The 26,547-nt window shown below is 39.5% G+C and overlaps 1 protein-coding gene and 1 long non-coding RNA gene across 4 annotated transcripts in view; both read left to right on the plus strand.

The window, feature by feature from the left end:
* The window catches only part of LOC109982817 (forkhead box protein J3-like), a 111,653-nt gene extending 85,381 nt beyond the window's left edge, over positions 1–26,272 (plus strand). For all 3 annotated transcript variants that reach the window (XM_065961004.1, XM_020632209.3, XM_065961005.1), the window contains 5 exons: positions 4,932–5,168; positions 7,016–7,117; positions 12,617–12,889; positions 13,461–13,562; positions 22,929–26,272. In XM_065961004.1, the coding sequence (XP_065817076.1) occupies positions 4,932–5,168; positions 7,016–7,117; positions 12,617–12,889; positions 13,461–13,562; positions 22,929–23,053 (839 nt within the window). In that variant the 3' untranslated portion in view covers positions 23,054–26,272. The remainder of the gene's footprint in view (positions 1–4,931; positions 5,169–7,015; positions 7,118–12,616; positions 12,890–13,460; positions 13,563–22,928) is intronic.
* LOC136181031 (uncharacterized) lies at positions 13,598–17,741 on the plus strand. Its single transcript, XR_010667510.1, has 2 exons — positions 13,598–16,942; positions 17,195–17,741. It is a non-coding gene; the product is annotated as an uncharacterized lncRNA (long non-coding RNA).
* Positions 26,273–26,547: the final 275 nt, after the last annotated feature.

Here is a 26,547-nt window from a genome sequence, read left to right on the forward strand (position 1 = left end):
GGGTATGTTAATCTCACTTCGTAGTACAGGCCCCTGACCTTCTCCATTTCAGACCCCCCACCATCCGACCCGCCTCCAATCACCTTCCCTCTCCCTATTTCTTCTCACACAGACCAACATTTGTTTTGTAAGTGAGGAGAGGGGAGTCGCTTTGTAGAGCTTCATACCTGCTGCCTGGATTCTACCTCTGTAAAAGTCCTCTTCAACTTGTGGGAAGAAAAGTCAATGGCTATGGGGCGCAGGTTGTAAAGTTGTGCACACCTGAAAGAACAGCAACATTGAAAAGTCAATTTTTAATAACATTTAGAGCAATTTGTGAACTTTGTCATTTAAAAAAAAAACTTTAATTAAAGATAATTTTATGTTTGACTGTCGAACCTCGGATACAGTAGGAACAATGTGGATTCGGTCCCGGCCGTGGGACAGTGGACCAGCTCTTTACCCTCGCAGGGCTTCTTGGGGGAGCATGGGAATTTGCTCATCCAGTCTACATGTGTTTTGTGGATTTGGAGAAGGCTTTTGACCGTGTCCCTTGGGGGATCACGTTGGGGGTACTGTGGGAATATTGGGCCCCAGGGCCGTTGATACGAGCCATCTGGTCCCTGTATGACCAAAGTGGGAGCTGTGTCCGCCTCCTCAGCACAAAGTCAGACACGTTCCCAGTGCGTGTCGGCCTCCGCCAGTGTTGTCACCCGTCCTGTTTGTGATCTTCATGGTCAGGATCTCAAGGAGCAGCCGGGGGGAGGAGGGTTTCCAGTTTGGGGACCTCAAAATCTCGTCTCTGCTTTTTGCAGATAACATGGTTTTGTTGGCTTCCTCAAGCTGGGACCTCCAGCAGGCATTGGGGCGGTTTGTAGCCAAGTGCGAAGCAGCTGGGATAAGGGTTAGCACCTCCAAGTCCGAGGCCATGGTTCTCTGCCGGAAAAAGGTGGATTGCGCTCTCCGGGTGGGGAGTGAGTCCTTGCTCCAAGTGGAGGAGTTCAAGTACCTCGGGGTCTTCTTCACGAGTGAGGGTAGGATGGAGCGTGAGATTGACAGACGGATTGGCTCGGCGTCAGCAGTAATGCAGGCGTTGTGCCGGACTGTTGTGGCAAAGAGGGAGCTGAGCCTGAAGGCAAAGCTCTCGATTTACCGGTCGATCTACATTCCAACCCTCACCTATGGTCATGAGCTATGGGTAGTGACCGAAAGAATGAGATTGTGGATACAAGCAGCCGAAATGAGCTTCCTCTGGAAGGTGGCTGGGCTCAGTCTTAGAGATAGGGTGAGGAGCTATGACATTTGGGGGGAGCTCGTAGTAGAGCGGCTGTTTCTCCGCATCGAAAGGAGCCAGTTGAGGTGGTTTGGGCATCTGTTAAGGATGCCTCCTGGACGCCTCCCTTTAGAAGTTTTCCAGGCACGACCAACTGGGAGGAGACCCCGGGGCAGACCCAGAATGCGGTGAAGGGATTATATATCCCGTCTAGCCTGGAAACTCCTCGGAATCCCCCAGAAGGAGCTGGAAAACATTGCTGGGGAGAGGGAAGTCTGGGTTGACTTACTGCGCCTGCTACCACCGTGACCCGACCTCAGATAAGCAGGAGAAAATGGATGGATGGATTTTAAATATTTTGTTAAAAGTCACATATTATGCAAAATACACTTTACCATGTTTTTCTGACATTCAAATGTGGCCCTAGTCCGTCTATAAACCCCCCAATTATGAGCAAAGTCCATCTGTCTTTTGCCTGCTCCACTGAGTCCCACCTTTCCAACATAAACAACAGAAAAAGCCTACAGCACATCCAGTTCCAGAGGACACAGCTCACTTGCATTTAAAGCTATAGACACGGAAACAGCCTGTTTTGAGAAGGGCTAAAATAGAGGGGTTCATAGGTTTGCTAAAATACAGGATCAGAGTTGATTTTGAAAAAGAAACTTCAAAGACATATTTTAGGGACCTCTGAGACTTATATCAACTTGTTGAAAAGCAGTATTAGTCCAGTACATAAGTCCTTTAAGATTCTGAATATTTCGCTTTGATCCTATGTATTGAGTTTTATCCTAAACATTTATCTAAGTTTCAAAATATTTAGAATCGAAGCTAAATAAACTTAGTATTTTCCAAAGATTTGTACATATTAGGATAAGATAATACTTTATTGATCCCCAGATGGGAAATTTGGGCGTTAATAATAATCTTAACTAAATGTTTAGTTTGGTTCTCAATATTTAGAAACATATAATACCATACCAGCCAATATTTATATAATATAATATTTAGAAATTCTAAATATATAGAATCAGTACATGTATTGTTAACAAGATACACCATTAAACATTTAGATACAACATTTAAATGTAGATATAATATGTAACATTTAGAATTGCTTATATAATTTTTTTTATTCATATTCACTTAAACTAATAATGACAAAATTCAAACTATTGGTCTAAATGTGATTAAAAAGTGACTTTTTAAAATTTACATCAATTTTTAGGCATGTTTTTTAACTTAATGTGAAGAAATGTTGCTGTTATTTTTAGTGTGCGCAACTTTACAATCGGCGTCCCATAAATGACAACTAGCTTTGAAAAAAGTTATGACACTAGACAGAAATTGAAGGAGGGAACAGAACAATCCTGCATTGCTCACAAATGGCTTGCGGTCATATAATTTTCACATTCGGAGATGACCCTTTCTCGCCTCTGCTATTTGCGCTGGCTATCGAGCCGCTTGCTGAGGCTGACAAACAATCAGGACAAACAAGGGCATACATGGCCTAACCATTGCAGACAGACAGCATAAGATTACTCTCTATGCAGATGACACCTTTGTCACTTTGACAAAGCCTGATGTATCTATCCCTGCTCTTATTGAGATCATTAAGATGTTTAGTAAGGCTACAGAATCAATCTCTGCACATGGAAGTAATGCCTTTAGGTCATCTTAAACAGAAACCTCAAACTCTGTCTTGTGCGAGTGAGCAGTTCTCTAAGGATTGGAGGGGCATTGCTGTGTTTTTTCATTGATGGTTAAGTAAGGAGATTTTAAATTTGATCCTGAGTGAGATTGGAAGCCAGTGTAGTGAATGAAGGATGGGTGTAATGTGCTTGTGTTTCCACACTCTCATCAGGATCCTGGCAGCACTGTTCTGTATGTACGCTCTTGCCAGGGATCCTGATGAGAAGTGAGTTGCAGTAATCGAGCCTGAGGTAGACAAAGGCGTGGACAAGTTTCTCAACACCTTTGAGGCTGAGCAAGGGGCGGAGTTTCGTTCTTGAGATGGAAGAATGAGGTTTTGCAGATGTGTTTTATGTGTGATTCAAAGGTTAGATTAGGTTAATTTTTTGACCAGTGGTGAGAGATAGATGTCTTGACTAGAAAGGGATATGGTAGTTATAAGGGCTGACTAAACTTGTCAGGGGTGCCAACAAGGATGGCTTAAGTTTTTGGACTGTTTAAATGGAGGACGTTTATATCCTCCAGGCAGGTGGTGAGTGTGGATGAAGGTGCTGTGACCTTGTTATCAGAGACTCCCAGGTCATCCATCTCTCTATCTATCTATCTCTACCTACCTACCTACCTACCTACCTACCTACCATGAAGCATCATATTGCGTTGCATTACGCATAGCTAAGGCAGGTAGGCCCCACAATCTTACGGTGAAACCTTACTGCTTCCTGGTGTATGTGCGCTACACCGAAGAGCTCTCCAGGAGGAGTTTTTATTTTGCCATTCTCTGCCAGCTCACACTACAGCAGAAGAAATCTTAAAAGTCTTGAATGATTTCATGAAGGAGAATGATGTTGAATCGGGGCACTGCTGTGGCACATGCAGTGACGGGGCCAGGGCAATGACAGTTTGCCACAATGGTCTGGTAAAAAAAAAAAGTACAAGGCGTTTCTCCTGCAGCAGTTTGGAACCACTGTATCTTCCATCTCAAGGCCTTGGCTGAAGTATAATGAAGTATAATGATGAAAAGGCATACATTTTATGGTTATTTAATATATTTCGTCAATGCATTAATAAATTAACTTTTTTAATTGTTGTCTTTTGAACATATATGCTTATATGTATATATATATATATATATATATATATATATATATATATATATATATATATACATATTGTTAATATTTTTTTTACTGAATGTAGTATTAATATGTCATGCATTTAGTTAAAAGAACTTTTTTGTTCTTTTTTTGTTCACAGAATAAGAATAACTTCAAATAAAAATATATAGATGAATCTCAGATTTGTGCGGCAAACGTTTGTACGAACGATTTAACTATAGATTTGTGCATACGCACTGTTTGTGAATGAGGCCCAATGTATTTTACAAAAACTGAACCCTTTGTGTAGAATCCCTACGAAAGATGGTTGACTCTTGAACTGATTATTGCATGGTTTATTTTGAAGCAATCAAGACCACATAAAACACCTAAACCCCCGCAAGAGCGGAATGCCTCTTTGTCGTCAGAGCTTCATTATAGCGCTGTGATGGAATTGTACTCTGAAAAGGGCTAATAACTGATTATTTGTAAATTTTCTGTCAGTTAATAGAGACCATAAACACTTTATTACCACACTATAAGCCCACTATTACCATCTTATCACTTTGGTGTAACATAAAGTGCTATCGACCAGAAAATGTATTTTACCTGCACGAAGGTCAAGAAAATATGTAACTAGGATTTTGATTCTATCCACTCCTTCTCTATGGAAATCTCTTGACCTTTTTCTACTCTGAAGTCTTTCTTTGTATTCTATTTCATTCCAATCTATTTTTCAATAATTAATAGTTTAGTAAAAGCTACTTTTATTGCAATAAAGATTTCACCATGTTGTAATGATTGGTTTATAATTTCTAATTTTTGTTCTATAATACGGCTTCAGGTTATTGTGCTCACTTGGGATATTTTTTGTTTTGTTCTTTTCCTCGCAGGTTTGATAGGTATACCTGGTGACTCCCACCTGCAGGTTCGGACTAACTGCTCCTACCAACACTCACTAGGTGCTGGAAGTGGTGGCGTCCACCACCACCAAAACAACCATGGTCAGATGTCACACCACCCCTACCACCCTCAGCAGCACATCCAGAACAAACACCACCCAGCTCATTCCCAGCAGCACCCATCTCTCTCCAACCCAAATCATGCCGGACAGACCTGCCCAACAACAGGTGAGTACAGTGTCCAATTTAGTATTTGTTAGTTTCCTGAGGATGTACAGTTTATGTAGGAATTTGGCTTCAGAGACACTTGTTTAAAGCAAGATATTGTGTAGGAAGTTACACAGATATAAAACACTTGGATATATGTATATATATGTATTGTGTGGAAGACCCCTTAGTTATTTAACTTTCTTTTTAGATATACAGGGGTGTGTCCAAAGGGGTGTCCAGGGGTGGCATGGGCTCTTCTAGAAATCTGATTTACCACCCCAAATATCCTAAACTGTGATTGGCTATTTGCCCTGTCAGAGGCCCTTTTTTGCAAAGGCTAATATTTGTATCTACATATCAAAAAAGCATATTTTCTTTTGTTTGTAGTTTAAATTTAAATAAAAAATTGGGACATTTATTTCATAAGACATGTTAATAGGAAAGTAATGCACATTGTCTTACTTGCAATGAACTAATTGTTAATATTTTTTTGGTCCCAACAGACCAGAAAATAGTGCAAGTTAGACCGTGTGCAGGAGTTTGCATGCACTTTTTTATGTACTTTAAATGGTGACTTTGCAATCTTTTGTGTCTTAAAAAATTTAGCTAATGTTGCCTTTAAAAAAAGTCTGGACAGTCTCTGGGGATGTAGTCATCGCTATCAGAATTTGAGATTATGAGGCAGTGCAGATACAGACTGGAATCTCCAAAGCTTCCCCATGGCTTTTCTGGCTCATATTCCCACTCTTTTTTTCTTTTTTTGTTTCTCTGCGACACAGCTCTTAGGCCAGAAGACACTGTGTATCTAGGTTAGTATACCCATTAACGAATCACAGGATGAATGAAAGCAATCCCTCTGTCTTTGATCCCAGGCTTCAGAATGTATTGTTGTTTAGTTTTTGGTGGCAAAGGTAGCAAAAAGCATCTCCTTTCTCTCTCTCTTTTTTTTTAAAGTATAGATAGGCTGCAGTGTTGCTGTGTCACTCCACCTTGTGGTTGACAGAGGAGGCAGATTGCCCATTTTAATTTGAAGCAGTTCACCTGGTTTTAATAATGCAACACTGTTAAACTGAAATGACTCATATTAATTCAATATTTTTAATATTAAAAAGGTGAAATATATGCAAAAAACATTAAACATGAAATTACCTTGAAAATCATTTATCAAGAAAAAAATTACTTCTCTAAGAAAGCATATTAAAGATGTCACCTCGACCAAATAAAAGACAAAATGAAATAATAATCCACACCTTTTCTGATAGTTAAAATAAGTTCAAGTTCAAGTTTATTATTAGCCATTTCAACAATACAGTTGATATGAATTTGTCTTGTTGTGCTCACATATACCACACAATGACATAAATGCACAAACATAAGGGTGTATGTAGACAGGTTGTGTAACCAGTCCATAAAGTGCTTGGTCCAGCCAGAGGGCAGTAAGAACAGTCCATAGTGCAAATGGCAAATGGAGTGTAGGGGGGCAATCCATAGTGCAGGGGAGGGGCAGACCATAGTACAGGGGGGGACAGTCCATAAGTACATTGTATCATAATAATGGTGACAGTCTGTTTGTCCAGTCCATACTGGGAACCAACAGGGAAAAAGAAAAAGAAAACATCAAAACGTTAAGCCATATTTAAGTGTCGTATTGCTTGGAGGTAGGTGCTTTCTCTGAAGCGTGATGTTCTGCTGGTGATGGTTCTGCACCTCTTCCCTGATGGCAAAAGAGTGAACAAGTGATGTGCTGGTTGGGAGGGGTCAGTGGTGATGTTTCTAGCCTTCCTGATGTCAACAGTTTAAGCCCTAATTCCTTTGTAATTGATAACATGTAAAAAGTGGATGTGGATGTGTGCCCCCTCTCTTAGGCATTTCATCAGACTGTTACCCCAACCTAGACTGGCTGAAGGAGAGCTGCCGGATTGCTACCAGCTACAACTGGGCTGATGTAGACCTCTCCCCATTTCAAGGTAAGACACATACTGCACTCACTCACTCACACACACACACACACACACACACACACACACACACACACACACACACACACACACACACACACACACACACACACACACACACACACACACACACACACACACACACACCATGGTTGGAAATGAACTTTTTCACCTAACTGACACTGTGACTGGTGGATTCAAAAATCACAATTTTTTTTTACCTGCCACTTTATTACCGGCAGCTAAATGTCATGATGTTTAATATCAAATCAAGGCTTACAGTTTTTAAATAATTTAGCCTACTATTTTATGAAGGAAATATCCTTCAACAATTAAAGAAAATACTGACATCTTTTTTCTCACTTATAAACAGAAAAACGTTTATTTTACTTATTTTAGTTCAGTATTTTGAGGCTGGCAGGAGTTTCCATTCAGTTATGTGCTTAAAGGCTGATTTAACTGCACTAAGGTAGACTGAGAGAACTAAATCTGTGAGATAGGCAAGTTTTGTTTCCATCCTGTGTTTGTATTTCAGAAGTCTGTGTTAAGTTGCTAGAGCTGAAAATACCCCATTCCTGATATCGCTGTTTCACAATAAAAGCCTGTCATATATATTTAAACTTGGACCTTTTATTATGAAGACCTTGTCAGATATAGAAAATCTTTATTATCGAGAGGTAGACGTTTTAGCGGAGTTACAATTAGCGAAAAGGCTGTCAGGAGTAAAAGTATTGGCAGCCGCTCTTTTGACCACTTGTCACCTCCACGGCCCGCTCCTTTTAATCATAGACTTAAGACAGCGAGGAGTCGGTTTTAACACACCTTCAGCAGGTAGACCCGCTGAAATTGAGGTTCTAATCCGGGCTGCGCTTGGTTAAAGAGACATGGAGTCAAGTCATTCCAGCAGATAGCCTATCATTGTAATTAGAAACACTGACACTAGGAGGTGGCAGAGCCGTGTGGGCCTTATGCCTGACTCTTGTCATGAAGTGAGAACGGAACAAGCAGGATCCTGGTATAATTTAAGTCTCAAAAGTACACAGTAAAAGTACTTCATAGTACTGCAGCATGTAGTCTAAGAAGTACTAAGTATAGTCATATTAGAGTCATGATGTACTTATGGTAGAATTTGTTTTTACAAGACACCAAAGTCATAAAAATAAGACTCAATATCATGACATATAAAGTACTTTGACATTGGATTACTCAAAAAGTACACTGTAAAAGTACTTCATACTACTGCAGCATGTAGTCCAATAAGTATTAAGTCCAACCATCTCAGAATCATGGTGTACTTGCTTTCCCAGGAAAACTGTTTAATTGTGAATACCTTATTTTGAAAAATGGATATGTTATCGCAGACTCGCAGTAGTGTTTGCTCCCATTCCATACAAGTGTATCACATAGCCAGTTTTATGGTCAGACTTAGGCATTTAGCACTTTTGCTTGGAAAAGGGTGGACTTCAAATTTAGGGGTGGCTTACTTGATCATGTAAAAGCAAGGAGAGGCTGGCTTGACCGCAGTTAATTTCCAACCCTGACACACACACACACACACACACACACACACACACACACACACACACACACACACACACACACACACACACACACACACACACACACACACACACACAAACAATGTAAACTAGGCCTTCCTCTGAAATAAATATTGATAAAGCTGTCTATGGCAGCGTGTTAGTCCTAATCAGTTAGTTTAATTAAACCATCATGGTTCCTCTCTGCTCTTTCATATAATCCCATTCGTAGAGGCAGAATTTTATAATATGCAGCAGTGGCGTAGCCACGGGTGTGCCAGAGTGTGCCGGTGCCCAAAGTGGCAGCTGGCACACCCAAAAAAAAACAGAAGAATCATTTTTATTTTTAAATTAGATGTTTTTTTTTGTATACTATGCTATTGTTGTTTAATTACAATATTTGTTAATTTTAAATGTAATTAAAGTTTTGAAATTAAAGTTTTGAAGCTGGCTTGACAACCGATCCGCAAATAGCCGTTGACCTGACAGTGACCCCAGCATCTTGGTAGACGTTGCAGCGCATTGTAAATAAATAAAACACTGTACGCAACTACTCCCTACTCAATTTCTTCTTTAAAAAACCTCGGCTTGATGGCCAGCTGGACACAAGGCCTAACACTACAACTAAAGAAGATGTTTCTCTCTCCCCGGGCCCGGCATCAACAGGAGTGACTCCTCCTGCACAGGTGGCTGCAGAGCCTACGGTATTGTTATATTTTATATAGGCAGTTTATGGCTATGTTGGCAATCCTGAGTGTAATGTATGGTTATATTTTATATAGTTTGATGTCTATATGGGTGATCCTGAGTATATCTTTGCACATCAGCCCAGCCTATTCTGTGGTGATGCGTAGTAATTATTATTTTTTAAGCCCCACACTCACCCGGCCAACAGCCAATCCGCTCTGCCCGACGGCAAACGTGTTATTTAACTACCTACTGCACCCAAATCATCCCGTTAATCACCAACTTTTAACATTACAGCAACACAATAGTAGAAAAAACTGTTGCGTGCCGCTGTCTAAGGTGCAGATCCAGCTGCTGGAGCTTAAAAACTGCCAGAGCTTAAAAACTGCCAGTTTCTCCTCAGCGCGCAGCAGAGGGAAGATCTGCTAAATTAACACTTATTTTCCAATCGCTGTTTTGACACTTGACATTTATTAAGTCACGGTTTGAGGTTCAAGCCAAGCATCACTCATACTCTCTGGGCTGTAAAGCAAATAGTCTGGTACTATTTATACTGTTTGTTATGACTTTATTGTAGCAGAGTGGAGCGTTATGTAGCCTGTTGTGATGTATTTGTCATGATTTGGTTTTGTGTTTGAGTTTCCCTGTTTTATCCCAGTGTTGCTTGTTTCCCTTGTGTGTTAATGTTTCCTAGTGTTCATGGTTTCCTAGATTTGTCTTAAGTGTTTTCTGTTTTATTTTGTCATTTATTATCCTCGTGTATCTCTGTGTTCTAGTGTGTTTTGTTTGACTCTTGAGTTCTGTGTGTCTTTAGTGTTTCATGATTTATTTTGTATTGTCCTCAGTGTTTCTAGTCTTGTGTTTCTCCCTGCCTTGATTGCCTTGATTGTCTTCACCTGTGTCGTTAGTCTCACCTGTGTTTGATTACCCCTGTGTCTATTTAGTCTCTGTGTTTCGTCTCTCCTGTGTCAGTTTATTGTTGTTTCTATGTCATTCGATGGTATGTCTGTTTTTGCTCGTGCTCCTCTGTGGCGCCCTGTGTTTTTGATCCCTGTGTGTTTTGTTAAACTTTCTGATGTGAGCTTTTGTTTGCCTTTTTGTTAAAATAAATAGTTAGTTAATTCTGCACTTGGGTCCACACTCCCTTGTTTTCCAACCGTTCGTGACAGTATTTGTAGAGCTGCACATCAATCTGACAATAAATGTGGCACACCCAAAGTCTCTTTTCTGGCTAAGCTACTGATATGCAGTGATGTAATAGTACTGGTCCAATAACAGTCATTATTGTGCATCTCAGAGGTTGCTACTCTCGCGCTCTCTCTCACTCACTCATTCACTCACACACTCACACTCACTTTCCCAATTGTATGTTGTGAATAATCCAATTAGGCCCCAGCTGGATAACAGCCTCTTATCATGGCCAGTGCACAAAGCGGGCACCTATGATGGATAACGACAGCTGGTCTTATAACACACAGGTCCAGGCTGCTTTGCTCTCTTTTTCTCCTGCAGCGATTGACCCTCCTTCATGTGGCAGTAATTCTATCCTCTACATCTCTGGCCCACATCCAAAGAGCAGGGATCGAGCCTCTCGTCTCTTTTGCTGACAAAAACAAGCCATATGAATTTTATTTGGGGAATTAACAGACAGCAGTGTGTTGAATAGAAGCTCAGGTGTGTCTCTATTGAAGGAGAAACAAAATGTTTTTGGGCCTTGTTTCATCATGTTGACAGTTCAATCATAGTGGGTTAATAATGTGGGATCTAGATTCACATATGACAATAATTTATTGTAAACATAAACGTTATTTGTTTTATGCAAATTTCTCATGATGTGCAGATTTGTTTTTATTTATATTTTATACTTTTCAAAGTTACATAAATGGTCCAGTATAGCCATCATGGCTCATTTTCAACTGTAGTCCCTGGGCACGTGAGTAACAGAACAATAGCCACACAAAAACAGAGCAGCAATACTGCACACTTAAGCAGAGCACATTAAGGACACTTAAAAGCAAGGACAGCAATAGCCTACATAAAAATTTGACTAAAATGGAAAAACATTATATTACATCTAGAAGCACATATAAGACACTTAAAAGCCAGACAACGTAATACATACATTAAAACAGGACAGCCATACTGTACATCTAGCAAAGCACATAAGATGCCTGAGAGCAGGACAGCAAAACATGACACAGGATTAGTGTGTGACAGCATATCAATATAGGCCTACAAGGCACATGTAAAATCCTGTCTTTAAGCCAGGATTTAAAGATGTTGATTTAAATGTAATGGTAAATGGACTTAAGCTTATATAGCACTTTTCTAGTCTTCAGACTATTCAAAGCACTTTTACTTCGCATTTCACACCTACCCATTCACATACTGATGGCAGTGGTGGCTACCTACTGAGACCTTTAGAAGTAACTAATCCCATGCATACTCATTCATACGCTGCCGACGAAGCAGCGGGAGCAATTCGGGGTTAAGTGTCTTGCCCAAGGACAAATCGGACATGTTGCTGCAGGAGCTGGGGATCAACCCCTCGAGCTTCTGGTTGACAGACGACAACTTTACTAACTGAGCCACAGCCGCCCACACAGCTACAGTGCTTTCAGACTGTAGCATTGTCACTTTATTGGGATGGAGGTCTAACTGCAATGGAATGCAGCTGCGGAGATTCAAGGTGTAGACCAGCTCCTAGTTATGCTGCTATAGGCTTAGACTACCGGGGGAACAGGCACCTTACCACTGTAACTTTTGCTGCTTTGCTAAAGTGCTCATGATGGATAGACTGGGTCTTTGTAATATAGCAATAAGTAAGGTATTTTACCTGCTTTTTGTAAAGTGTCTCGAGATAACACTTGTTATGAGTTGACGCTATACAAATATTGATTGATTGAATTGAAGATGGAAACCCATTTGGCCTTATTCATGAATCAAGATGCACACTGATGAATACAAAATGTAATGTTTGTTCTTTATCATTTGTCAGATATTTCTATTTGCTAATATCTTTAATCCCCCAATCATTAATATTGTAAACCCGAGAAAACCAGAACACTCACTTTTCACACACAATAAAAAATATTAAAAGGAAAGTAGCTTGATTGAATAAGGCAGATTGGTAAAAAGTCACTGAAAGTACTGAAACTAATTTGGAAGCTGCTCAAGTGGAAAATGGAAAACTAAGTTTCAAGTAGATCCATGAAAATTAGAAACACTCAGCCTCAAGTGACCATCTATACTCACCTCCTCTGTCTGTCTGTCTGTCTATCAGGTCTGAAGAAGAGTATGCAGCGGGCTGAGCTAAACAACTGGTCACTGGACACTGCCACGATTGCCGACCTCTGTTCCTCCATTAACAAGTTTTTTACAGCCACGGGGGTCATCCCCCCTCAAGGTGCCGCCCACCCACAACCTCAGGTCCAACACCCCACACTTCCAGTAACACCACAGCACCCGGCTCAGCAGCATGGGGCAATGCACTCGAAGGCCAGCCAACACACTCAGCACGGGCAACACAACCAACATAACCAACACATGAGCATGGGTCAGAAAAAGCTATTTTTTACTATACACATATTTAAATGCATGGTATCGACATAACAATTTCTAAAAAAACAAGTTATACCATAAAAGCGTCAAACTGGTGTCAGCTTTAAGGGAAAAAGTCTTATCTTCTTGGTGTTACAAGATTTGTTTTCCCAGAGAAAATATAGATTATCAAGTTGGTTAACTTCAGGTAAAAGTAAATTTAATATATTTTTAATTGCATTTATTATTATTATTTAACAGGGGACAGTATGCAATGACATTGATCATTTATACAAAGAAAAATGAAAAGAATGTTGCACCAGATTTAGCGAGTCTCTAATTTCCATCTGTAGTCCCACATAAGACATACAATAATTGCTTCATGGCCAATGCAGTAAATATACGAAGATGAAGGCATATTTCCACATTCAGAGATCCATGAAATGACAGCGCATTTTGATGGATTTTTCAGGCTTAGCCTAAGAAGTAAAGCTGTTCAGGTGACAGCAGCTCAAAGACACAAATGTGAAATTCAGGATACTAATCTGACAGTTAATTATTGCCCTCTGTTTGTTCTCCCACTGCAGGGAACATGTACATGGACTCAAGACAGAGCATTTCCTCTCTGATGGGCCCACCAGGATACCCCCACATGCCTCCCATTAGCAACACGGCTCCAAACATTACAGGTGACTCGCACATCTTACTCTTAGAAGGTCAGGAAGAGGATTTCCAAAGCAGTTTATGTTTGTATGCAGGTTAATAGCCATGCAAGTGTATTTTTTTCAGTGTCCCAAAATGGCCAATAGACAATATGATATATTATATATATATATATATTATATGTGTATAAGTGCTATGACATAATGGCAAATATGTAACACATTATAACGAAAGTAAACAAGGGAGAGAACCATTGTTTTCAAAATAATATATAATAAGTATTTTTGGTATTGTAGGTCCATTTCAGAACCTAAAACCATTTTACAATTAATTACATTTTCATTTCTGCAATCACAAATAACAATGAATAATATATGCAGGCATGTGAAAGAGTTTATTTGAGGGGGCCCTGGTCTCCATCCCACACCAAAAATACTTGGTCCTTAATTTATTAAGACTTATGTTATGCGACTTCTAATTTTCTCAGGATTGGCCAAGCTCCTTACAGAGCACCATATGGCTATACAGTTTTGATTAGGTTTCAATCTGGAGCACTACTTTAATACATTTTATTGGTTTAACAGTACATATATATATATATATTCCTATTTAGATGCTGTAGAAGATTTGTGTGTCTGCATTAAAAGTTTGAAAAAGGATAGCTAAAATATGCTTTGGAGGATAAATATACTTTAAGACAACAAAATAAATATTTGCAACTCACTAATGTATATAGTCATATTGTTGAATAACCATCTCTGACAGTTAAAACCCTTACATTTTGCATTGGATTGGCTTTTATAGCCCTGTGATACCAAGTAATTAATTTTCCTCTGTGGAGGACATTAATCAGCAGCGGACTTTATTAGTTACTATTCACTTTTGAGCTATTAGGCTTAAATCTGTTGTACCATATAGAGGAAATCCTAGCTTTTCAAATTTACTATCATTTGTTTTTATTTTATAAAGTTTCTCCATTTTAGTGTGTCTTGTTAAATTCTTGAGTTCTGTGTCTTGAGTGTTTCGTGATTTATTTAGTAATTCTTGTCCACAGTGTTTCTTGTTTTGAATTTTCTCCTGCCTCTGTGTGTGTTTCCCTCCAGTTTTGATTACCCTCATTGTCTTCACCTGTATCGTTTGTCTCACCTGTGTTTGCCTGTCAGTTCATTTTAGTGTCAGTCAATGTCAGTCATCAGTCTTTCCCTGTTCCTGGTGATTCCTCGTAGCTCCTTGTGTTTTAGACCTTTAGTGGATTTTTCAATTTGGACATCTTTTGATAATAAGTTTGTTTTGCCTTTTTTCCTAAACCTGGAGTTTATGTAGCAACTGTTTTGTTACTCCAGCATAAAGTGCATTGCAGTAGTCAAGTCTGCTGGAGATAAAAGCGTAAACCAGCTTTTCAGAGTCTGACTGTGATGAGAAACATTTGTCTTTGGATAGGTTTCTGAGATGGTAGAATGCTGTCTTGGAGATATTTGCTACATGCTTTTGAAAGTTGAGATCTACATTAAGAATCACGACTAGGTTTTTCACAAAGACAAGAAAGACAAATTAAACACATGTGTTCTTCAATTTAGCGTATTTTAACTACTTTCAGACCAGGTACAAGAGTCTTCGTTCAGGCAACATTGAAACGGTGATCAGAAATCAAGCATGCATTCTCAGGAGTTATTTTTCTAACTTCATTCATCGGTCGCTAGCGTTCCTAGCCGGTGGGCTAACATGTTATGGTACGCCTAACTGGACTTGTTATTCAGTTCTCCATTTCTGGTCACTATGTCGACAGCTCCAACCCCCGCCAAAGGATCGGAACCGAACCCTAAAGAGGCTGCATCCCGCCTATGCCCCGCATCATGCGGGGCATCTATCTCAGGCAGGGACCCTCATCCGATGTGCATAGCCTGCATGGGCACTAAACATGCTCAAGCATCCCTGGCTGACCCCCACACGTGTCCTCATTACACATCGATGCCAGAAAAGATTTTGGAACAGAGACTGAGAGTGGCAGTGGACGAAATGGAAGATGTGGAGGATAACTCCACATTTCCTGTCCAGCAGTTCAGACCGCCCAGCGCGTCTGACACTGCCTCCCCTGTGGACAGCAACTTGTACAAAGTGTGCAATCGAGCTGCTTCCAAATTGGGGATCCCATGGCCTGCAGCCCTGGATGCTGAAGGGACAGAGAGGGACCTCTATGATGGTAAGAGGCTCCCACCAGCCCAACCACCCGGTAAGCAACTCCTCCCTGCAGTACCAGCTTGCATGAAGGAGATGAGCTGTTACTGGTCTAGCCCATTGAAGAGTAAACTGTCACCAAGGGTTACTGTCAGCTGGAAATCCACGGAATGAGGGACCTGGGACTGGCCAAACCCCCAGTGGTGGAGCCTTCAGTGGCTTACCACCTCCATCCCAGCCGTCGCTCACTCTCGACATCCAGCAACATTTCTCTGCCTAACAAAATGGAGCGCGTGACTGACTCCATTTTCCAGAGGATGTATAAATATGGGGCTCAGTCAGTATGTTCTCTTAATGCCACAACTCTGCTATCTGCAGACCAGTACTCTCAGGAAACAGGAAGGTGAAGCTTTTGACCTTTGCCTGCCTAGGAAACACACTCCTCGTCCCCCTCAAGCTCAGAGGACTAGCTTTGCCGCAGTAGGGTGAGCAAGCTCACCAGCACCCTCGGTCAGGAAACAATAAACCGTGGAGTAAACACTCCTTTGTGGCCGTGGTCACAAAGGAGTCACAAGTCTTCCTAACTCCCCTTTCTTCTCTTCCTCCTCCTTGCAAGAGAGCAAGGATGAAGGAGCAGAGCCCCGAAGCTCTTGGTTCAGAGCGGTGGGCACGCACTGTAGCTGTTCCCACGCAACGTTCTTGAAGCCAAAATAGGCCCCTAACGGGCGCTTCCATCTTGCGATTTTGACGTCATTTGGAGCCAGAGTCTGCGCAGTAGGGTCCGGCGGGAGGAGCCCTGGTAACACGCCCCACCCATTTTGCGTACTGCCCTGATGACTAACGCAGCCCAGCTACGCTGAAAGCGCTCTGCCGGTCTACGAGTCTTATGAAGAAATGTGTAAGTACAACCAACCGCCGTATTCAAAGTCTAATATTTAAACACAGTGTTTTAAAAAATCCCGCTATTTTGATCATTATTGAAAATACATGGGCTGCTGGGATCTCTTGTTTTTGCCGAAATCGTTCTATATTTAAGCTAGGTTAGCACCACATACCGTAGGCTACAGGTGGTAAGATATGTTGTATTTTGTTAGAAACTGGTAGTTTGCAATGCGATTCATGTCTGCTTTTCTAGTATATTTAAGTGAACAGTAAATCAATTGTTTTTTGTATCTTCATTTAGGCAAAGAAGAGATAAAAGCAGGTCTGACATCTTCCACAGAGGTGAAGTGTAAGTTAAAATCATCTGTTAAAAGTTATATATCCTGTGGTTTTTTGAAGTTTCATAAGAGGATTGTAAAAACAAGCTATTGTTAACAATACAGTCTTCTAAAATAAAAATCACACTGAGTCATACAACAGCTAAATGTTAAATAGAAAGGTGATGTTTTCTTTTCTGTTTTACAATCAACAGAACCTAAAAATGACTCTATATCACTACTAATTTCAACCTTCGTCTGCACGCCTATGTACCACTGTACAGGCTGGGGTCGCATACTTTGAAGGAACCTCCTCCCTTTTTTTCAAGTGTGCTTGGACTAAGAGCTGTGCCAGATGCCCTGCTCATCCACTGTGGGAATGAAATGACCTTACACCAGCAGGTTTCCCAGATGAAGAGTCCTCTCTGCCATCACCCAGAGGAGCTGATCGACATCTGCACAACTGAAGAAGGTGGACAGAGTCTGGTGCTTTGTGACAGTGAACAGTGAGAAGGCTACTATAGTCATCCTCAGATAAAACACAGAGATCCTAGTCAATATTCAATGCTATTTTTCTATACATGATGTTGCCCTGTGTTTGAAAGGCCAGATGCTGGAGGATTGTGTTGGATTTGCTTTTCCATCATATTTTAACAGTCAAAAAATCATCCAGGATCTCTATACTTTATTTGATTTTTGTTGGGATTTCTTTGTTAAATTATTTTTTATACTTTCTCCTATGTCCCAGCAATTCGACCTGATGGTCTCCCTTACTTATTTTCTACAAATGTTTTTTCATAAAATGTTTCAATAAAGTTTTAAAAAATCTGACCTGACTGTCTCTGATTAACTGGAGCACTACAAAGTGTTGGTCACAGTTAAATAATTTAGTTTATAGTTCACATTTTAAAAGGCCTTGAACTGACATTAATTTCTTCTTGACCAACAACAGCTATGACAACAGCAAAGCTATCAGATGAGCTCAGCTTGTCACAGCCGGGCTCGTCTGAGTTAAATGGCCTTTAAACTTATTTAATATCAAATATTTAAAGCCAATAAGCATAGCAAGGTATTCCATCACACACTTGTCAAACAGTCTGGCATTTTGTGCTACTGTTTTCAAGAGTTAATAACTGAAGAGAAGAAGTCCATCGAGAGAGGACAGGAAACGCTCGGGACGAGTCCTCCATGTTGTCAGGGGTTGCTGATGGATCTGAATCAGAGGGCATCTTCTGTAATAAAGAAAAACAATCACAGAGTTAAATGTAAAGTACAATGAATTTTACTGTGATGTTTATGCTTCAGACCTGAAATCGGATCTGTCCTGAGGTTCTGCTAAACTTCAGGTTCTAAAGTTTGCTTTAAAGACAGGATAACTATTTAAGAGGAAAAACAAAATATATAATAAGACATGATGAATCCAATAATATGACCAGCTTTATGAATTTATGTTTTAAGACAAGTGTTCCTACCACTTTCTATTAAAGATTATTGTAAACTGTCATCACATGGGCCAGCCTGATAAATTAAACTGATATTAAATACTCTCATATAATCATGACATAAACAGGGTTACAATAATTAACTTTTGCCAATGACTCAGCAGTAGCTAACAGGTGAAAAACTGAAACAGCAGAATCAATCTGAGAGGCAGAAATCAAAAGCTTGTATAATTGAATATACATAGAGTTTACATTAACTCAGTGTTAGACAGACTGTGGCTTACTTAGTATGATTCTGTAATACTCCACCTTATATCACTTTAAAGTGAGACAGCTCTTTACCTGAAGAGTGACACAATCTGGGACTTGTGTGTCTCGTACATGGAAGCCAAGTGTCCTCTCTCTTCCCAGCTGCAGTGAGCCTATGGACAGGGACAGACAGATGAACTGGTTTATACTGGTTTTATCAGTGTGCCTATGGACAGGGACAGACAGATGGACTGGTTTATACTGGTTTTATCAGTGAGTCTATGGACAGGAACAGATGGATGAGCAGAACCGGTTTATACTGGTTTTTGTTAGCCATGGAAACTTTTATTTCTGAAGTGCAAACACATAAACACCTTTGGTTTAGACAAAACTCACTTTAGACACTAGGTGGCTGTATTTGGCTGTTGTTTAAGTTATTGATGAATATTTGGGTCAGTTGTTGTATGCCCTGAAGCAAGTTCAACATATCCAGGCTTTCTATGAGAAAGCTGGTTCAGCAAAGCCAGAAGCTCCAGATAAAGATATCTGATAGCATGAGCTGATTATGAACTTTGTCTGTTAACTCAGGCGTTCTGCTTCAGGCTCTCAGCGCGTCACAGAAAGGGCGCATGTGAAACGTCTTTTGACCATTCTTATTCACAAAAGCGTTGAGTGCAGGCGGTCCAATATAATGAGGTGTGATGATGAAGTAAACGTGGTAAAACAGGATACTGCAGCTGCAGATAAGGAACAAGAGAACAATTCTGCAGAAAAGTATTGTGTTCATTCGTACATGAATTTATTGATTTTACCACACACACTGCACCACAGCGTCTCCTGTTGATTTATTATTTCTAACTACTCACAGTACAACTGTGAAACTTAAACAGTGAGACATGATTTCAGCAGTGTGAGCAGAAACTGCAGTCAGTTGGATTCTTGTGCTTCATGAGAAATACGCCGAAGTAGCTTCAGTATTTGGCTAAAAAAAGTAAATTCAATGTACTGATTTGGTGTTGTGTGGTAAATACCCATTAAATGAATCAGACAGCCAATTTGTGTGCAGAACCTCACCGGAGCTGGAATCAGAGTCTGGACTGCTGTTTCCTTTGGGCGTTGATTTCCTTGAAGACAGAAAGAAGAACAATTTAAACATGAACTTCTTGCAGAACCATAGAGGCTGTTAAAATCTTCTGTTAGTCTTCCTTACATTTTAAGAAAAAATATAAATTGTTACTAAAATTACTTTGGTACTGATAGGGGTTACAATAAAACGGTCCAGTCATTTAAGAGATTTTTACCTTTGAGTCCAATGTGAAGACATGCTCTTCAGAATCAGCACTGCAAAGACAAGATGATGGCGTCCACCTTCACAACCTGCTGCTTCAGTCTGGCTGCATCATAGTCACTACAGGAACACCACAGAAATGCAATCCAAGTACTTCAGTTTATTTATCAGAGGATGTACTGTATGCAAAGTAGAATTTTTTTTTTTTAGCTATACTTCCTCAAAAATATTTGAGACTGCTTTGTTATTGGAGAGGTTAAAATTTAAGTCTAAAACTAAAAAGTTATAACAGACAAATATGATAATTATATATAATATAAAGAACATTTTAAATAGAAATTAATCTTGTTGAACAGAAATAGTGTTAATAAAAGGAAAGTTATTATATAACATATGAATCACATAATCATGGAGCAAAGCAAAAAGAGTATTTCTGAACAAATTCTGAATAAGCTGAACTAAAGTCACAACAAATCAACTGTAAACTGTTGAATTGACTCCTGGTTGTGTGCTGAAGTCTTAAATATTAACTTAAGTAAATTAACACTAAAGTCAACCTGTTGAAGTCTAAGTAGAATATGATCAGCCCGTTTTGAGTCCTTATACAAATCATGTTTGGTTCATATTACATTTTACCGTCGGCTGCAGATGTTAACGTGTCTGTTCTGTTTCTTTCCTTGGAACAGTTAGAGATATTATTGAACCATATAATAACTTTAGTGTTATCTGAACACATGAAGAAATATTCTGCCTCTTCCAAATATTAATTTAAAATGTCAGCCCCGCAGCAGCATCACGGGGAGCGGAAGAAAGTTGAGCCTGTTATTCTTACATTCTGTGCACACTGAGCAAGACTGACCAACTGTTAATGTTAGTGATAATGCAGACCATCAGGACGTATTCTATTTTACTTTAACAGACCGTAAAGTAAAGTTATTGTCGCTGATGCGCATCTATATGCTGAATTTTACCAAGGATCTGATCGTTCATTAATATGAATAATAAAGTTATAGTGTCATGAAGCACAGCCAGCATAGTTTATCAGGATCCCCCCCCCTAATTCTTTACTGAAATAAAACAATAAATAATGTCCGTCACAGCCAGCTATCAGTAACATATTATTGCCACCATAACGTTAGCTCCGTTAGCATACTTCAGTGTTAGCTAGCTAGCTAAAGACATGACCCCCGACTAGCACATTAAACAAACATTTCAAATTACCAAGTTAACGCAGATATCCTTAAATCCCATAGGTTGGTTAGATGTGTTTACAGCAGAACAACTCATTCTGTCAGTCCAAGAGAGACAAACACGGAGTGGAAAAGTTCAATGGCGTCTCTGCTTTCTTTCGCTACGTAGATTTGCTATTCCCAAAGAGAGCTACGCAAGATCGGCGGCTGTCAATCATCGTCAAATATGACGTAAAATCCAGTTTTTCAACCTCAAATAACTTATTTAAAAGAAACTTCACAGAAAAATTAGCACTTGAACACAATGTAGTGTGATAATAATTAATGATCACAGCAGAGTTTAGGTTTGGAAAAAAATTATGTGACGAGTATTTTAACTTTACAGTTTGACCCACATCCCATCTGTTATCATTGAGAAGGTGGGGTTTATGACCTATACTGCAGCCAGTCAGCAGGGGGAGCTCTTAAAATAAAAGCTTCACTCCACCGGGGAGCTTGTCCCATCCATTATTTTTACAGTCTATGGTTCAGAGGCCCCAGGGCTCCTCTCAAATTTTTTATCCCCTCATGTTCAAGAGGTGGAAGAGCAAGGGGAGCAGACTGCACAGTGTCACCAAGCACTTTAATTTTTCACAAAAATAAAAATAAAGTATTCAGCCTCGCAGCCAGGCCAGGCAGACACCAACTGACCACTTTCGCAGGGCCCATGCTCACAAGGGCTGCCAATCAGACACCTGATTGTCAGTACCTGGGGTATCAGAAGCTCCAAAAAAGAGTCAATAGCAACAGCAGAATAAGCTATTTGGCATTGGCAGAGAAGATTTGGCAAATTTTTCATGGGCGCAACCCACATACTCAGCTCTGCTGCTTATCCCAAAAATGTATGTTACTGACAAATTTGGCACCATTTAAAAGGGAAATGAATAGGCTTTCCAATGGTATCCAATTTAGTGCCAAGAAGCATTGTTACAACAAAGAAATAATCTACCAAACACAAATTTCCTTACTTTTTGTACGATGTTTATATCAACTTTCATCCATGATATGCAGCTTAATGTGCATGAGTATTGAATACTTTCAATACAATTCAATCAGAGAGACTTAGCAAATGCACGGTCCCAAAATAAAGTTGTATTTCCACCTAGAATTGGCCATACCAACTGACGTGAATTATGGTCCCTTAACTAAAGATGTATTAAAGACAAACTTATTGAATTAATTCATAGTGACTACACCATTAGTTAATGCAGTTAGTCATGCAAAAATTCATCATGAGATATGCATTAGTGTTACCTAACAGTGTTTATAGTAGTTATGGTGGTTCGTTTTTATAAAAAACATTAAGGCTGGTGGGGATTAAAAAAAAGTGTTTTTTTGTTACCACCTGTAAAATTTCTTGAAACTTTGGCTTCAAAAGTCTTTATCTAGTGTGGTTACAAACCTTTGCAAACCTGGATTGCTTTGTACATGTTTTAGAAAGAAGGTTTTTTTTCCTTAAGTTATCCCTACTGCTGAAATAAAGACTGTGTTCCTGTTTGTGTTGATATAAAGTGTATCTGCTAAGAATTATTGAAACTGCCAAAAGTGGAAAATTGTCAGAATATTGCCAGAAAGGCTCAACTGCTTAAGTTAACTCACTTTTCATTGAAATGATTCCAATCATGGTTGATACCCATAGCAGGTTCAGGAGCAAAATACATTTTTCTTAAGTTTTTTAACCCCTTTTTTAACTGATAATAGACTGTAATGACACTTAACGTAGTTGGTGTAATAGAGAATACGCACAAACATGTCAGTGTGTGTGTGTTACAGCATCTTGTGTATTAATGCTGCTACTCTCCATGTTTAGGACATCTCAGCCAGCTGAGCCAGCAGCAGCTACAACCCAGGCTGCCTCTGGGACACTTCCAGGTAAGACGCATGCTCACTGCAGATGACATCCAGGATGACTTTGACTGGGACTCCATCGTCTAAACTGACTAACTGCAAGAGACAGAGACTGCAAAAAGACGCAATGTCAGGTGACGTATGATACTAGCCGACCTGCTCCTTTCACCTCTGAGGAAGTTACGGAAGACAATCGAACAGAAAACAAACAGAAAATAAACTTTTGTGATCTTTCTGGTACAAGTGGACATGGAGTATAAAGACAATCACTACAAAGTGACCAAGCCAAGCTGTAAACACACTGTCTAAAGCAAGAAAGACTGAAGCTTTCTGAATTTTCTTGTTTTGCACCAGTGCAAAGAGGCTTACAAGTGTTGTCAAATTGTCTCTGAATTATTTTATTTTTGGTTATTATTTTTGTTTACTTTTAAAACTCAAAGTGTATGATATCTGCAAAGTTTAAGCCCCGTATCTCCAAAATCCATACAAAAAATCCTTCAACATCAGGCCTGACCTTTTCTTCTTTCTTTCTTTGTTTGCTTTGGGCCTTCACGACTACAGTAGAAAAGAGGATTTTTGACAGAGAAAATAACAAGGTTTATCTGTTCAACTTACATAGTAATGGCACCACCTTTTGGTTAAAATAGGCACCATATAAAGTAGCTTCCTTTGCCTGATATAGTTCTATGCACCACAATCTGTTTGATCTTTCTCATCGCTTGGTCACATTGGATACTTTATATATTACTTTTTATATTTATTTTATCATTTTTATTTTTGTAAACATAGTGAATTAATGATGGGGAAAGCAGTTCTTTTCAGTGTACTGAATCAGTTCAGTGAAGTGATTTGTTCAAAGGATTCATTCACTGAATCTTTCAGTACTTCTCCGCAGCTCTGCCTGCGAATCAGAATTTAATAAGCTGAAACACGGCCAAATGTTTAGTTCTGCTCGCGATCGTACTGAGAACGGCCGGTGGTGAGTAATAAACTAATGAGCTGAGAATTTAGTTGGATAAAGCTGCAGTTTGAAAACTGAAAGCTGCTAAAACAATCACATTTATTTTCCCCGACTGTTCTGTTCAGTACGTTCAGTACACAAATCACTGACTGACTGACTGACTGAGAGGAAGAGACAGATTTGGAGGCGGAGCTCCCGTTCAGTACGTTCAGTGAACGAATCACTGACTGACTGTCTGACTGAGAGGAAGAAAGTGACTCGGAGGCGGAGCTCTCGTTCAGTACGTTAAGTGAACAAATCACTCACTGAGCATGAGAACGACGTACTAGTACAATGAACAAGAGCCCTGGGTCTCAATTCTCTCGAAGTCGAGGAAGCACGGCACTAAATATTTTAATAACAATAAGGCTGGGTGTCGCGAAAATGTATGTGCCTGTTAAAGCAGCTTTCAGTTTCCAAACGTTATCGTGAATGACAGTTAATTGAACTTAATATAGGCTACATGTCAGCAGAAAATATGCATGGAAACGAATATATCCTGTACCAGGACAGTTATTTTTTAAATTATATAAGCAGGGCAAAAAAAATGATTTAAAAAATAATATTTAAAAAACAATAATAATGGGCTTAGACTACTTTATGAGTCTCTCTCTTCCTCTCAGTCAGTCAGTGAGTGATTCGTGTCGGAGCTCCCGTTCAGTACGTTCAGTGAACAAATCACTGACTGAACGTGAACGTGCAAGACTGCGAGTAACCAGCCTCAGTCACACACACATTGTACTGACTGAAACACGATCGAATTGAGACCATCGTTAGTGGATGTTAAAACAGTCAGCTGAGTGAAATTAAATTGGATATAAAAGCCGTTTGCAAACTGACAGCAGTTATAAAAAGCACATACATTTTCGCGACACTTAAATGTTAAATAAAATATTTGCTACTTCCTCGATTTTGGAGACATGAGAGGGAGATGTAGGGGTGGGCATGAGCGACACAGAGCTCCCGACCAACTTCGTCCTGTTGGTTCAGTCAGTATGTATCACTGACATGAAAGGGAGAGGGAGGGCGGGCTTTGAGCGACTCTCGCGGTCTGGAGAGAGAGACATGAGACGGGAGAGAGGAGAGCGCAACTGAAGTTGAGAAATGAACGACTCTTTTCAGTAAGTGATTCAGTTCAGTTCGTTCACCCAGATGATTCGTTCGTTTTGAACAAATCGTTCAGGAACGACACATCACTATAGTGAATAGTGCCATGGTCTCAGGGTGTTACATTTATATAACAAGTCAGACCAACATAAAGCCATTTACATATCAGTATTTGATGTCACTGCATCTACTGTCAATGCTCACTTCATGAGGACAATGTCTGCTAAATTGATGTTCAAAAGGTTTACACTTTTTACTTCTCAGTTTATAAGCTATCTGATATAAAATACTGATGAATAAGCTTTATCAGCTTCTCAAATATCTGTCACCAGTACCATGAAATAAAATGCTGGCTAGACTTGGAAGTAGTCAACAATAATGCAGAGTTTTCTAAGATATAAATAGTTTTTTTTAAGATTTTAAACATTTTTGACATTTCAATTATGACCAGACATTGAAGGTCAGCAGCAATTAAAATAATCCTGATGTAGTAAAGGACAAGCGGTTTTTGCACAACAAACCTTGTAAATGAGATAAAGAGAAAGAAAGAAAATAGTAAACATTTAATTTCTTTGTTTAAGAAGACTTAACAAATAATAGTTTAGCAGAGGAGAAAGACTCATTGGAAGTTTCAAATGCTCAATTCTACTGTGATGTTTATTATTGTCCCTGTGTGCAATCCTCTCAGATTTTCTTTTGCCATACAGCTCCTTACAGCTAAAAAAAATACAGAGAAGACAGAAGTCATTTATTTGTATTCAGTGGGTACAAAGTGAATTATGGGACCCAAAAGTGCTCTTTGGTGTTAAAGATTTCATTGGTTGATGGAATGGTGAAAAAAAGTTCTCACTGAGAAAAAAAAGAAAATACTCTTTATTATTGCCATGAAATGCTGTATTACAGTGACCAGCGTATATATATTGTATGTTTGTGCGTTGTCGTCCTTTTAGATAGCCGTATGATACTCCTATGGTTGCCCTTGAAAAACAAGACTGATGAAAAGAGCAAAAAAAAAAACAGCAAAAGGAGAGAAAGTATTTTGTTATTTGTCCTTCAGGAGTCACTATAATGTAAAAAAGTCAGTAAAAAACGATGCCAATGGCGTTTTTGTGTCAGGGAAAATCTGTGTATGGGGGTTTAGCAGTTAAAATCTGTTTCAGTGTTTATTAAAATATTATTGACAGTTTTTACTGCAATTACCTTGCGTTTGCTGTCTTCATTTCATCTCAAATTTGGCATGTTTGAGTTAAAAGTGTTATAAATCTAATGCTGGACAAGTTACTGTTTTACTAACGATAAATCTAAAATAGTGCTCCTGTAAGATCACGTTTTTTAGGTCAAAAACCCTACAGGAACAGGGATATTTTGGTAACCGAGGTAACTTGCCTTCTTTGCTCTGTGCCGTCTTGTCCACTAGCTTGTTGTCCAACAGGTGTCAGTCTTGTGCCAAGTGACAGTTTTGCCTTCAATTGCA

The sequence above is a fragment of the Labrus bergylta genome, chromosome 12, assembly GCF_963930695.1.
Source record: "Labrus bergylta chromosome 12, fLabBer1.1, whole genome shotgun sequence".
Taxonomy (NCBI): domain Eukaryota; kingdom Metazoa; phylum Chordata; class Actinopteri; order Labriformes; family Labridae; genus Labrus; species Labrus bergylta.